The 15404-nt window shown below is 52.5% G+C and overlaps 1 protein-coding gene across 7 annotated transcripts in view; it reads left to right on the top strand.

Annotated features, from left to right (window-relative positions):
- TET3 (tet methylcytosine dioxygenase 3) overlaps window positions 1-15404 on the top strand; it is a 176208-nt gene that overhangs the window by 133580 nt on the left and 27224 nt on the right. For all 7 annotated transcript variants that reach the window (XM_048829214.2, XM_075123489.1, XM_075123490.1 and 4 more), the window contains one exon: window positions 6848-6938. In XM_048829214.2, coding sequence (XP_048685171.2) covers window positions 6848-6938 — 91 coding nt within the window. The remainder of the gene's footprint in view (window positions 1-6847; window positions 6939-15404) is intronic.

Raw genomic sequence — 15404 nt, 5'->3', positions numbered from 1 at the left:
GAGTAAATTTATTTCCCATTACAGCGATGATGCCCCCAACTTAGCAGGACAAAGCTATCGACTTTTCCTTAATGTACGCGTGCTAGACTAGGTAGCGATACAACAAAGAGGTAGTGTAGTTATCTGCTTTTCATTCCCCTCTAGAGTTAGACGGGTGGATGGAGCGGGATTGTCACGCGTAGCAGTGTGTGTTTGTACACAGGGATGTGTCTTGAATCCTCCCAAGAGATCTTGAGGAAAGGTTTCTAGGGCCGACAGCCTTATTTCCCCCTCTGCGGTAGGGTGCTTTCCTACGCCAGTCAGTGATAACTTCAGCAGGCACCGTTGCAGTACGCACGCTTGCAGCACATGGGCCTTGGGAATGCAAGCTGCAGCTGTGCTCTCTGTGCCTTTGTCACCCTCGGGAGTGGGATATCAGCTCAGATCGCCCCAGCCTGTGAAAAATGGTGCCAGTATTCAGCGCCATTGCCCTGTACTCATAGTTTCATGCAACCGAGCAATACCCTCCTCATTTCCCTCAAGTGCGGTGCCTGGTGCTGTGCACGAGCACTTGGAAGCAGACTGTCAGTCAGGAGGTCTTGCTTAAAGCATCCGGGGAGCATGGGAAGGGAGTTCAGAAACTTAACTTTCACTTTCTGTTTCACGTACTGACAGCGGTACCTTTGTGTGTTCTATCTGCCGCTGCGGCCGTTGTGGCCTTCGGGGGTTCCCCCTCCACACCTGTGGAACGCTTGAGTCAGAGAAAGAAGAGGACTCAGGATGACATGTTCGGCAAGATCCTGCAAGCCAGTGCTGCATCAGACTGTGAGCAGAGGGCCTGGAGAGTGAATATTACAGTCTGGATGGAGAGGGAAAGAACAGACAGGAGAAGATCCAGGAGTCCCAGCAGGCAAAGGAGAGGGAGATGCACCAGGGGCTTCTCCTACCGCTCCACACTAAGGACAACCACAGTATCGCATACACTGACCTTTGAGAGCCATGGTTGATGTATGACTAACTAAAGTGAACATGAATGTTCCTTCCTCTTCTTTAAACTCTGATCCATAAATTTATTAAGGTTTTAATATATTTGCTTTTAACTTGCACAGAATTTCTGCTGAAGTGTTTCTGTGAGTCAATTAAACTCTGTTGTTTGGAGAATAATTCATTTTTATTAATCCCAATGTATGATGCGGAATGGCTGATGGTAGTGAGGGCACCCGCTTACCTGTTATCATACACTGTGACAGCTCATTGGATCAGTGACACACACAGTGTAATGTTCATAAATGTACAGCAAGCACCACAAAATTCAATGTTATGTTCATAGATGTGTACCAAGCAACGCACAATTCCTAACAGGCCCCCAAACTGCAGGGCTGAGTAGAGCACAGTCCACCACGACACATTACTGGGGCTCATTGATAAAGTGCTCTTTCAAAGCCTCTCTGAGCTGGGTGGCTCCACATTGAGGTCTTCTAATAGCCCTTGTGTGTGGTTGTTCAAACTCATCAGACAGCTGCTCCACCTGCACCCTCTGCCCCAGCAGCAACTTTTACCCCTTTGTGTCACAGATATTATGCGGGACGCTGCAGGCAGCTCTAACCACTGGGATATTTTTCCTCACAGAAAATATCTGGTGAGTAAACAACGCCAGCGTCCCTTCAGCCTACCAAAAGCACATTCAGCTGTCATCCTGCACTGGCAGTTGAATCTTCCCTTGGTGCTGTGAAGGTGCCCAGTGTACAGCTTCATGAGCAAGGGGTAGGCTGGATCCTCCAGGATCATGATAGGCATTTCAACATCGCCAATGGTAATCTGCTGGTCATGAAAGAAAATCCCTGCTTTTAGCTTTCTGAATAGTTCTGTGTTCTTAAAGATGCAAGCGTCACGCACCTTCCCTGACCAGCCAACACTGATGTCGGTGAAGTGTTTCCAGTGATCAACCAGCACTTGCATAACGATAGAAAAATAGCCCTTTCTGTTGATGTACTCTCTGGCAAAGTGGGCTGATGCCAAAATAGGGATATGCGTGCCGGCTATCATTCCACCACAGTTTGGGAACCCCATTGCTGCAAATCCACGATGTCCTGCACATTGCTGAGAGTCACAGTCCTGCAGAGCAGGAGACAGTTAATGGCCCTGCACACGTGCATAACAACAGCCCCCACTGTAGATTTTCCAACTTCAAAATGATTTTCCCGTTGACCTGTAGCAGTCCAGTGTTGCAAGTTGCCACAGTGCGATCGCCGCTTGCTTCTCCATTCTCAGTGCAGCTCTCAGTCTGGTGTCTCTGCGCCAGGGGACTGGGATGAGCTTGGCACACAGATCCAGGAATATGGCCTTTCATATCTGAAAGTTCTTTAGCCACTGCTCGTCATCCTAAGCCTCTATTACAAAGGGATCCCACCAGTAAGTGCTCGTTACTTGGGTCCAGAGGCGGCACTCCACTGTTTGCAGCTGCTCCATGAATACCACCAGCGGTATTGAATTGGTTCTTGCTATGTTACACAGCAGTCTGCCCTCCCAGAAATCACCATTTTCCCCTTTGCTCTTCTTGCGGCTCTGCAAATACCAGAGGATCACGCATCGTGTTCTCACCGCGCTCGTGACAATAATACAGAGCTGTGCAGCCTCCATGCTTCGGTCAGAGATGATGGACAGTGACAAGTCCGGCACAGGTTCATGGGATTTGCAAAATAGGTGCGACAGTTATGGGACAGAGGTGGCATTATGGGATGGGGAAAGTTGCATGATGGGAACTTGGTCCCACAATCCAAGTCTCCCCTTACGTGACTCATTTCTGCCCTCACCATACATTGTCAAAACTTCCCAAAAAAGAGTGTGCTGGATGATGGTGAGTTGCACGCTGGGATGCCTCCCCGTGGTGCACCGTGCACTGACATGAATGCCCCTGCAGTGCCAAAGCAAGGAGCCACGTATGTATGCGCACGAGTGATATACTCGGTGCAGCAGCCGATGTCAACGTCAGTTGCATCGGCAATAGTTTGCCGTGTAGACGTGCCCTTAGACAATAATGCCATGGGCTTGGGAAAACGTGGATCTTGGCACTGCCCCCTGAACTCCAGAGCGCGGGCTGTATCCATGCATTAGCTGTGCCAGGCCAATTCTACCTCCTACACAAAAGCACAACGGAGGAGGAAAAATGTAGAAGTCGGAGCTAATTTTTGGCTCAGCTGGGCCCTGAAATGGCTCTCTAACTCTGGCCAATTCTGCTTCTTCCTGAGTAGTCCTACTAGCTACTAGCCCCCAGGTGTCTGGTATCCAGCAACTGCACGAGTCTCTCTTTTTCCCCCTGCTGGTTGGACTTGAGTTCTGTGTCCCGTCATGCGTGCTGGGGCGGTGAATGTTACAGTGGGTGCCGCCTTTGATCGTGTAGCTCATGGCCAGGATTTCCAAAGAAACTTTGGGATAGAAATTCCCAGCCTACCACCTCTGGTGCCTTCACCTGCTCCCACGGCTTCAGTTATCTCTGCCGGGCTGATGACTCCTGAGCCTGCTAGGCCTCTCCTTCCAGATCTCCTGCTGGATGCCCTACTCTTGCCTCCGACGCCAGGCCCCATTCATCAGTGCCCTGCTCCTGGTGGAATCATTCACAGCCGTGCAAAGAGGGAGTCAGATGATACCAGGTCATTCGGTTGTGGTGGCACATTGCACTGCTGTAGATGGCTCCATGTGGGGTAGGGGCCCACGTCCCTGAACTTCTGATTGTTCCTCCTTGTTCCTCTCCTCCGTTGCCCTTCCAACTTGCTTTCCCATCTCCCAGGTGCTCAGCCAGGGGGTTGTCCGTGGCTCTTTTCCCTGCTGTAGCTGGGGCTCTTGCTCAGTTTGGTCCCCTCTTCCCGTCTAGTGTCATCAATTTCTGCCCGTCTCTCACCGTTCCCGCATCTCCAACTCTTGGCCATGTGCTGGGGACCTCTCGGGGTCGGTGGAGTCTCCCAAGTGTACCAGTGGTGTACCTGAGAAAGGAATCTGGCCTGCACTCAGATAAATGACTCTCCCGGTGATGTAAGTCAGGAGTAACTCCATTGTAGCCAGTGGGTCAGATGCTCGGTGTAAATGGGGGTAGCTGATCTGCAGTGGTTGAGGCTCTGGCACATCAGAGTTACACTGGATTAAAGGAAGAGGTATAAACACGTATCTTTACCTCTAGGCCGCCCTTCGTGCCTGGATGTGGCATTGAAGGGGATTTTGCTTCTTGCGCTCCCTCTGGTGGGCACTTCCTTTGCCCGGATGGTCAGCCCCAACCAGTCCCTTCTCCAGAGTGCCTTGCTTGGTCTTCTGTGGCTCAGTTCAGTCCCATTCTGGGTTCAGCTCTAAACAAAAAACATAAAAAGGATCCTTTGCCCCTCCTCAGTTCAACTTCAACTCCTCCCCCTTGTCAAGGTACTGACCCCCTGATTTTTCCCTGCAGGGAATCCAAGTGCCATTTAAGCTCGCCTTCCACCCCTCCTGCGCGTCTGTCTCATTCCCTGGTCTTCATCGACCCTTGCTTGGGACTCCTCTCCACTCTACAGCTAACCCTACTGTTGTCGTTCCGCTTTCTGGCCAGGGCCAAGCCCTGCTACAGGAAGGGACTCTCCCTAGTTCGTCTCTGCCACGCCTGTGCTCTCTCAGCTCCTTGTACAGCCTCGCTGTCCCCACTCTGACCCAAGAGGCAATCGATCACCTCCCAGGTGCAGAGCATAACTAAGTAGGGTCTTTCCCTTGCCTTACAGGTGCCTATGTTTGAGATGAAATAGCACCGGTTTACCCAGCTGGGCAAAGTAGATGGCTTTGGGTCACAGCTGTGTTCTTTGCTCCTGTCTCTCTCCAGCTTCACCTTGATCCCAGGAGGCTGCGAAAAGAGAGAGGGAGAAAATGTTCCATGTGGGCCAGAAAATATAGCAAAATCTGCCCCTGCCAGAGAGCTGGTTAATCCGTGATTTAGAAACCTCTCGCTTTTCTCCCAATATAATCCGGCTTCTCAGCATTCACCAAACAATCTTGTTCCAGCTGATCGGAGGAACCTGACTGCGATGTCTCCAGGCAAGGAACTCATGCATCCTGTGCAGGGCTGGTAGCTGCGTTTGCATCGCTCACCCCTGTTGGTCATTGCCCTCCAGAGGCCGGCTGTATAGAATGTAATGAGTGCCAGGCCATGCTTGCTTGATGCAGTGATGGCCTGGCTCTGTACCTAGGTGCTTGGTGCTGGGCCATGCCTGAAGCTATTCTGCTGAACCTGAGGTGTGTGTGTGTGTGTGTGTGTATATCTTGTTCCATCACATGCCACAAGATTCACTGGGCGGGACTCTCCACTGGTGGGAATTACCGTAGCTGTACCAATTTTAGGGGAGCTCTGCTGATCTGTCCCAGCTGGGGATCGGGCCCGTTGTGTCCAGTTTCAGGAAGGAGGGCTGGATTTGCATGTATCTTCCCCACCCGGGTTATTGCAAGAAGCTGCTTTTCTCCATGGCTGCATTTAAAGGGCGTGAAGTGCGCTGCGGGCAATGCTGCCAGGAATGGCTGAAAACCTGTTTGTTGTCACTGAGTGAAAAGGGAGGGTGGTTTTGATAGGCGTTGGCTATGTGTTAAAAGCAGGCACACCTCTGTTTGCTAAGGGCTGGATTGTGCTGCCTTAACTCATGTGAGATATGACCTAGTTCAGCCAGGAGCCCACTGAAGTCACAGGGGAGAAAGGCACTTCTGATGAGGAGTAAGGGTGGCAGAAGCTGACCCCTTACAGCACAGATGTGGGAAAGGACTATGCAATTAAGGCACCGCCTTGCTTATCAGCATGGACTTGTGGTTAACAAAGCCCTGGCTGGCATGATTTAGTTGGGGATTGGTCCTGCTTTGAGCAGGGGGTTGGACTAGATGACCTCCTGAGGTCTCTTCCTACCCTAATCTTCTATGATAATACACTAGGCAGGTGCTCTGCAGATCCATGTTCCATTCCTGGCTCTGCTGTATGTGACTTAATATATGTGCGCTTTAGTCCCCAGCTGTAAACTGGGGGTAACAATCCCACCTTTGTGTGCTTAGATTGTAAGCTCTTTGAGCCTGGGGCTGTCCCATTGTGTCTGTACAGCGCCTAGCCCAGAGGCACCTGGATCTAGGTGAGGACTTCTAGGTGCTCCTGTAAACTAAGCATTACTAGTCATAACTTTCTCTGTGCGTACACCCAGAGTTCTGTCTGCTCACTGGAGATGCAAAAGTAAGCATTGCTCTCTCTAACTCTTGCTAACCCTGCAGTCCTGGGAAAGGAAGCTGAGGGCGATTTCTTATTGTGCATCGTCAACTGAATGCTTGGCTAAGGGCTTGTCTACACCTGGAGTTAATATCAGGACCAGCTGTTGCCCTTTAAATTCATATCTTGCCTTAATCTGAGTTCACTTTCAAGTGTGGACAAGCCTCATGCCTGGTCTACACTGAAAATTTCTATCGACCGAGCTTTAGCTCTCAGGGCTCTGCAAAATCCACTGCCCTGAGCGCTGTGGCTACGCTGATATAACCCACAGTGTAGACACAGCTCGGGTGACGGAAGGATGCTTCCCTCAACGTCGCCGCCTCTGCTCGGGAAGGCGGAGTTCCTGCAGCGACAGAAAACGGCGATCGCTCCGTCACTGTGCCGCCTGTCATGTGAACACGCCCTCAGTGTGGTCGGCTGCAGCTCTGCAAACTCGGGGATCGCACTGAGGCTGCACAGGTGGTGCTGGTGGGCGGGCGTCTTGTGAAGAGCGTGGGGCCGTCCTGATTTCACTAAGGACTTGCGTTAGCCTGCAGGATCTGCCTGGTTCTGGGGAGGGTAGAGGGGGTTGGCACCGGTTCAAATGAAGTAATTCCCCCCCCCCCTTGTTTTTCCTAGAACAAATAGTGGAGAAAGACGAGGGACCATACTACACCCACCTGGGATCGGGACCAACGGTGGCATCTATCAGGGATCTCATGGAAGAGAGGTATGTCACGAATGGTTTGCAACAAGTGAGACAGGTGGAGTAAAATCCCCCCCTCCTGTGCAGAGGGCCCCGTGGAAGAGGGGCTATGCTGAATCAGTGCATTCCTTAGCTGCCCCACCCCTGCCTCCTCCACAGCTGGGGCTGCTCACTTTTCTGCCTTGCAAAGGACCCCCTGGGAAGAGGGGGGCGATTGCAGATGCTTCCAGTGCCCTCTGCTGGTCATGCTGCCGCTGAGGGCCCTGTGCCAGGGGCTGCAGCCACATCACCCACCCCAGGCAGAATCTAACCCACGGGCGTCTTCCAGGAAGGCTGGTGTTGTCGCCCAAGGTAAAGGCTGATCTGGGCAGCAGAGTGTCCCGCTCTGACGCTGGGCTTGGCGGTGAAGCAAGCACCATGTCTGTGCCAGGGCAAACAATTCCTCCAATTTATCAGGCACAGCTAGATTTCTTCTGCACCAGGCATGCATGTCACCTCGGCCCACCGCTTCCCTCCAGCTGGCATGGTGCTTGTGGACAGCGTAAATGGGAAGCCAAAAAGCCGCCCCTCCTGCCCCCATGCTTCCATCTCCGCACGTGTTCTACTCGTGCTTGGATTCACCTGCCTGTTGGTTGCGTTGTCCCGGGGTGGCGACGCAGGACGGGGCGTGGGATTTTTGCTCTCCCGGCTACAGTTCCAGTGAAAGTTGTCCGGGATTGTCTGGGTTTGTCAGCAGTCCCTGGGAGAGGTGGTGGTGAATACAACTTTCACGGGTCCCTGAAAGGTGTGTCTGCACTGCCAGCCGGAGGTGTGAATGCAGCACCGGTGGATACACCTGAGTTATCTTTGATCCAGATCTATGGGGGTGGGGGGCACCCCAGGATGTACCCAAAGTCCCTGGTAGGGAGGGATGCTGCTTCTGGGGGGTTTCACGGCTATTGTTAACTCTAGTGTAGATCAGTCTACGGCACATACAGCGGTCGCACCTCCGACTGCACATAACCTAAATCACTGTGGCCTTGGCTAGACCAGGGTTCAGAGTTGGTAGAGGGTATTAGCTGACATAGTCTGCCTAACACTCTGGAAAGTCTAGTGAAGGCACGGCACCCTGCCTTGAACACGAGCTAAGGTGGTCAAGGGAAAGCCTTGGTGGGAACTAGATGCCTGTGGGAAACCACGCTGGTTAGTCCAATTTGCTGCAGGGAGTCACTTCAGGCTTGTGTTGGCCAACCGGTTTGCTTTGATTCCCACAGCCAGGGCTGGCAGGGCTGCTGGCAACTCGTGCACTGCCTGGGTGCACATCTGCATGGTACGTCAATGAGTATCGCATGACGAGACGTATCATTTGCCTCCCACAGACAGTTCAACAGCTGCCAAACTAAGCAACTGGCCAAGGGCAAGTCAAAACCTTTCACGGTTACTATTAGTTATGACTGCGGTCAAGTCAGTGAAATTGGCAATAGAAAAGACCAATGGGGTCACCCAGCCTGTCCCTCTGCCAGGGCAGGATTCTTTCCTACTGTTCGCTTTCCAGTGTAGTCCAGGATTTTTGGCGATGGTTGTTTTTTGTCTCAAGCAACAGGGCTTCCGCCCCTTCCTTCGGGGAGACTGTACAATCTCACTGGTCACCAGAGCCTGCTCGCTGCTAGTTATGTGTAAATTTTTCCGAGTCTGGCAGTGTTAGGTCCTACCGTTAATAGATCTTGCTGTTAGGAAACATTTTTCCCTTTGCTCAATTTCATCAGATAGTGCAGGGTCCTACCACCCAGTTCTACCATCTCCTGCCTTGGTTATTGCACCCCGGACATATTTGTGCAGCTGAGTCGTCTCCAGGCCCACGTCCTCCCCTTTGCAGATTGAAAAGGAGTGGAAGGGACTTACGAGGACAGACGCATGTTGCCTGAGCTGTCTCAGTTCCAGGGTGTTGTTGCTTTTCAGCAGCTGTAATGTGGGGAGTTGGGAGGGAGCAGCTTGCAGATCGCAAGGCAGCTGTGCAGCCGGACGGTCAATGGGAGTTAAATGGGAGATCTCTGCCCATCCATGCAGCAGGACCCTGGTTTTTTGGGTGAGTCCCCTGGCTAAGATGTCCTGCTCTCCTCCTGCCTGCACTGAGCATCATTCTTCTCAGCCCCCTACCCATCCCCGGTCAGGAAAATCAAAAGCAGGTGGTGCTGCCTCGATTTCTGAGAGCCCAGTTTGCCGTGACTTGGGGCCATGGGCTCAGCAACAGCCCTTAGGTTGGGCACCGAAAATCACTAGAGGAAACCCTCAGCCACTGTACACACCTGCCATGGAGGGGCTGCTGGCAGCTGATAGGGGAGCATGTGCGCTCCCTTGCCCCCTTGTCTTGTGTCCCACCAAGGGGCTGGGATGTTTGGACTTGGCAGGGAAGGGTTGGTGTGCTAATCTCAGGCTAATCTAATCAAGCCTTTCAGGACTGGGAAAATTGCAGGCCAAACTCCCACGGATGTCACTGTGGCCAGGATTTCACCCTGGGGTTGGAGATGGGGACGGTACTAGCCAGGGGGAGGGGATGGGCTTTGCACCAGTTGTGCTCCCCCTGGGTTCTGGATTACTCTAGGGGCCAAAATACACCCCCCTTTTCCCCCCGGCCTAAGCAAACATGGCCCATCTCAGCCTGGCTCTGGCAAAGCCCAGAATCCTGCTCCAGGCCTGCCCCTATGTTATGCCTTTGGTGGCCCTACACTAATGCCTGCTCGGGGGGGATTTCTCTCCTAACCTATTGCAGCAGAGGCCCCTGTATGCTGCTGAAGTGGAATGGGGTGTGTGTGTGTTGGGGGGTGGGGTAGATCCCTGCCATAGCGTTGGCGAGTGTTTAACTAATGGGATGAATGGGCTGGTGTCGGATCTGCTTGTTCTCCATTGTGCAGCGCGCAGAAATATGCCTGCAGGGGGGAAAGCAGCAAAGTACCATGCAGGCAGGTGGGGCACAGATTAACTGGGTTACACCCCTGGGATTGAGTCACGGCGCTGAGTCAGCCAGAAATAGAGCGTCACCAGGGTTGATGGCATTACGTCACCCACCTTGGGGGCACAGTGATTCACGGGGGAACAGGCATGCTATGGAAGGGAACCCACAACCCCCTGGGGGAGCGAGTAATTACTGACTCCACATGAACACCCTCATAGCCAACAGACAGTGACTGATCCTGATCCAGAAAGGTACCAAACACTCCTGAGAGGTGTTGACTGACCTCAACTCCCATGCAAGTCAGTAGTGCTTGGCAGGATCGGGCCCCTAATGAGGCATAAATCCTCATTGGCTTGGAGTCTTACCTCTGCCACCAACTGTGTTAAGCAAGCCACATATTAAAAATCACTCTGTGCCTCAGTTTCCCCATCTTCCTCGCCTCCCAGAGGGTGTTGTGAGGTTGAAGTTAGGGAATCTTTGTGAAGTTAATTGAGGCCCTTGAATAGAAGGGGGGATGCAAGCGCAAATTATTTTAAAAAGTGAAATCAGCAGGCTTTGTTACTTCATGTTCTCAGTCTGGGCTTGTGGGAATTAAATTTCCTGCCCGTCAGCCTGTGCAGTGAGCGCCCCCTGTGGATTCTGGAAGCTTTGCAGCTCAGGGCAATAGAAATTCACCTGCACTGTTTCAGCAGATAGTCTTCTCTTAGCAATAATGTGAAGTTTGACGGTGTTTTTACACCTGCCTGCACTTCTAGGTCAGGGGATACAGCATTCGCAGCTTGGGATGACTTAAGTGTCAGAACAGCACGTGTCAGGCCAGGCCGTGTGCTCGGTCGGGGTAGATCTGGAAAGCACTGCTCTAGTGCCAGTGGCTATTTGCCAGTTCAGCTGAGAGCACAATCTGGTCCATGGGGCACCATAGAGCTTTGGTGGAATTGTTCCTTGAAAAACTCCCACCAGCAATCCCAGTGTGCATAAGGGTGTCTGAGCTCCCTTCACTAAATGGGCTAGATTTAACTCAAGGATGGGAGTGGACATGTTCTGTCCTCCCCAGCACTGGGGCTAGGTTTTCTCCAAAGCACCCAGGGTTGGTCCTCGCTCTGCTTCCAGTGAAATCAACGATAAAGCTCCCATTGACTTTAGCGGGGACAACGCTGAGCGCTTCAGAAGATCCCTCCCGAGATGCGCAGCAGCAAGTTTTGGTCTGTCGGATGCCCCAGTTTCCATCGCTGGGGCAGGCAGGTCATTGTAGGGCAGGTTTAGGACCTGGGGTTGCAGGGTCCTGGGTGACCGATGCCTCCACCTCCCCACTGGGGAGCCAGGTGAAACAGCACCCAACAATTACTGGTGGGTTAAGCACTGCAGGAAGTACCGCCCAAAGAAGCTAGAGAGCAGAACCCTGCAGCCGCCTGATTGGTCAGCACCGACTATTTAAAGGAGGAAGCTGACCCAGGGAGCTGTCTGAGGAACAAAGCAGATTCTGGCTTGCTACTGACCTCATCCTTCACCCCGTTTTGGTCCTGATTCCTGCCTTTGACCCTGTCCCAGCTCGACCTTCGTTCCAGTTTCCTGACTCAACCTGGCAACTAGTCGTGACTGCTGCCTTCGACCCTGGCCCAGCGGACATCACTGTCTACGCCCCGGCCATTACAGTCATGAGCGTTGATGGGGCCCGGGGAATGGAAAGGTCATGCTGGAAATCGCCTCCCATTCTCAGCTGGCTGCCAGAGGGGGGGACAGCACAGGCCAGGGGCTGCAAGCCCATGGGCTCTCACCTGTGTTTAAAACCCTTGATAGTGACCTACTGCAAGTGGTGGTGACGATGCATTCTCCTGCTTAATGACAGGTTTCAGAGGAACAGCCGTGTTAGTCTGTATGCGCAAAAAGAAAAGGAGTACTTGTGGCACCTTAGAGACTAACCCTTTTCTCCTGCTTAGTCTCAACTGCAATTCCTACAACAGCGGCTTCCGTTTCCTCATCAGCCTCCTGGCCACCATTCCCCAGATGCCAGGGCGAGATCTGGACTTGCTTTGCGTTGGTGAAGCAGGTAGTTATTAGGAAAGTGTGACGCTGAGTCTTGCCTTTACGTTTACCCTAGTCTTCTTGGAAGTGTGGTATCTGGATAGCGTCCCTCTCCAGTCGGTCAGATGTAAATGGACGGGTGTAGAGCAGGTTAATGAGACGTACGCACCAGCTGCTGCTGCTCAAATCTTCCCATCGCTCTCCATGTTCCTCGTGGGTGAGGGAGATGAAATCCAGTCCAGGAAGTTCCCATCCACCCTGTAGATCAGGAACATCTGAGCTTGGGAGCCAAGCAGTGGAGAATTCTGCAGGGCCGACGAGATGCTTTGGGGGGAGGGATAGCTCAGTGGTTTGAGCATTGGCCTGCTAAACCCAGGGTTGTGAGTTCAATCCTTGAGGGGGCCATTTAGGGATCCAGGGCAAAAATTTTGGATTGGTCCTGCTTTGAGCAGGGGGTTGGACTAGATGACCACCTGAGGTCCCTTCCAACCCTGATATTCTGTGATTCTATGCCTGGCTCCATCTTCTCTTGCTGGTGCCGTTCGCTTCTGGAGGCTTTCAGCTGAGAACAGAATAACTAGGCGGGTTGATCCGCGTCAAGGGAATGGCCAGCCATTAGATTAGCTTATTTGTTGGCTCTTAGTGGAAGTGCCTGTCAAGGGGAGGGCAGTGCTTTCAAGGCAGGAGGATACAACACTGTGAGATCATGAAATGAAGAGCAGGGCAGGTTGTCAGCTCTTTGGGGGCAGGGACTGTCCTTTTGTTCTGTGTCTGTACAGCGCCTGGCACAATGGGGGCCTGGGGCTTCTAGGGGCAACCACGCTATAAATCATAATATGCTTCTGTGCAGTAGAGATGTGCTGCAGTTTGCTCTGGCTTTCCAGTTATGCTGATGCATGAGATGGAGCCTTGTGCACAATGTGTCCTTGTAAACTTGGGTGTCTAGGATTTCACAGCCGTTGCTATGCGACGGGGACAGCACTCAGGTCCTCCTGTTCCCGACGATGAACCGCTGCTGCGTGGTCTAAAGCAGTATGGGGCCTAAGCCACGCGGATAAGCAGTTCCGATTCCTTCCCACAGAGGGCAGTGGGGTGCATGCCCGCCGCCCACTCCGCGTCAACGTCTCATCTAGATGAGTAGCAATTTTACATCGAGCGGAAATCCCACTTGTCTACAGTGGGAACTGCAGAGCAGCAGCGTCTTTCGCTGAGCCTGCCCACTTTGCAGATCTCCCCTTCTCAGTGGAGGTTGCCTGCATTGCCTGGGAATTCATAGGAATTGTCAAACTGCATCTGACCCGAACTCAGTCCATCCCAGTGTCCTGTCTCAGGTGGTGGCCAGCACCATACGCCTCAGAAGAAGATGTGAGAACCCTGCAGCAGCAGGTATGGGATCATCTGCCCTCCACATTTGGTCTGATCCTGACCCCCAATAGTTAGATTGGCTCAAGCCTTGAAGCATAAAGGTTCATATCCCTGCCAACACTTTTGCCGGCATTAACTCTGAATATTCATATAAATGCCCAATTCCTTTTTGACTCTTGCTCAGTTCTTGGCCTCAGTGACTTCTAGTGGCAATGAGTTCCACCGGCTAATGATGTTCAGTGGAATCTAGGCACCCGACTGCCATTTGTCCATTTGAAAATCTTCCGCAGGAGCAGTGTGTGTTGCAGACTGTTATGCGCACATCAGCTGAAGCTATTAGTGATAGTTATAAGCTATGGTTGAAAAGCAATCTATCGACCTATTTTTATGTCATTATTGTAGTGCCTAGGGACCGACCAAGAATGGGGCCCAGTTGTGTGAGGTGCTGCACAAACACATAATAAAAGACGGTGCCTACAATCTAAAGAGATAAAACAGATAAAGGGTTAAGGGGAAAGGCTTTAACATACAGGCGGAGTAATTAGAGCGATGGTTTGCAAATAGTCCCGCAATTTTGCAATTGATCGCCCATGTATTAAAACACCCATCTGACACAAATTAACCTCTTATCAACTGTTTACAAATGTCCCTGCCCCCCCCCGGAAAGTGTGACCAAAATGCAGTCGCTTCGGCTCTGTTTTTTGCATCAGAATGCCCCCAGCCTGTCTTTTTGTGTCCCCGTCCCGCTCCCCTCCTACCACCGGTTCCCAACATCTGCAAAATCTTTGAAGCGCCTGGCTGTTCTGCTGGCACAATGGCTGTGTGGGTGCGTTCACCCATGAACATCAGCCGGGGCATGGGAATCCTTGTTTAAAAGTGTCTCGCTAGCAAAACTCAGCAGGGCCGTGTGGGCCGGCTCTCTTCCCCCGGGGGTGACAGATCGTGCTGGCTTCAGGAAGCGGGGCAGGAGGTAGCTGGCGTAGTTAATTAGTGCTTCCAGGAAGGAGGAGAGTGGGAAGGTTAATCTGTGCTGATTAGCTCCAGCGAAAACCCCAGGTTGCCTGATCAGTTGGATGAGAGCGTCTAACAGGGCACTCTGGTCTGTGTGCCAGAGGGGAAGGAATGAAGAGACAAAGGGTCTCTCCCTGTGGTGTATGTCGGAAGGAACACTGTTGAACTCGCTGGGCATGATTCAGCCCTCAGTCCCACTGATCGGAGGCCAATGGGATAACACCAGTGTAGGACCGATATGAGGGCAGAATCAGAAATTAGGGCCTGATCCTGCAAGAAGAGTGTAAGGGCAGGAGTGGGGGGATGGGGACTTAAAGTGGTCTCCCTCAAAATTACATCCTTTCCCTGGCTGCGATAAAATGGACCCGATCCTTGAGATACCCCAGGTGCTCAGTGTGTCTCAGGGTACGTCCATGCTTGGAGGGAGGCGTGCGATTCCTAGCCTCCCCCGAGGTCCAAGAGTAGACATACCTGAAGTGTAGCTCCCGAGAATGAGAGGAGTGGGACGCAGCTCTGCTGGGATAAAGGATTGTGCTACCAAACTAACGTATGTGTTGGAGGGGTGGGGTTGACTGCTAGGCAGAATTTCAGGTGTCCTTAGGCCTTAATCTTGCTTCCCAGCTGCAGATCCCTAGTGCAGACATGATTTGCACAAGTGCTGCTATGTCTCAAAATCCCAGTGTAGACGAGACCTAGGCTGACTTCCAGCAGGGTGGCTAGGGAGAGGCGATTCGGACCCAGCATGGGCTGTGTTGAGGAAAGCACTTGTCTGCGCAGCAGATGGGTTGCGTGGGGTGAGTCACGCCTGTCCGATGGGGTTAGACGCCAGGGCTAGTTTGGTTTGTGTCCAGCTCCCATCCTAGCAAGAGTAGAACCACAAGTGATTTCACGCAGGCCACGGATCAGCCATTAGCTGGCTGCCCTTTGCAGGCAATACTGACTTGGGTTTACCAGTAGCTAAGAGCTGCAGCCACCCTCCCTCTGGGAATCATTCTGGTTGCGCAGCTAAGCACCGAGGACTCTTGTTGCATTGGCCCATGGTCTCAGACCCCTCTAATGTGCAGCTGAAGCCCTGTCCTCTCGCTCCTCCTCCATGCTGGGTGGAAAGAGAGGAAAACAAGGGTGTAGGGCGTGGGAGGGGAGAGCATGCCTCGCGTGCC

This window comes from Caretta caretta, chromosome 26 (assembly GCF_965140235.1).
Source record: "Caretta caretta isolate rCarCar2 chromosome 26, rCarCar1.hap1, whole genome shotgun sequence".
NCBI lineage: Eukaryota > Metazoa > Chordata > Testudines > Cheloniidae > Caretta > Caretta caretta.
This window is presented reverse-complemented; position numbering and strand designations above follow the sequence as displayed.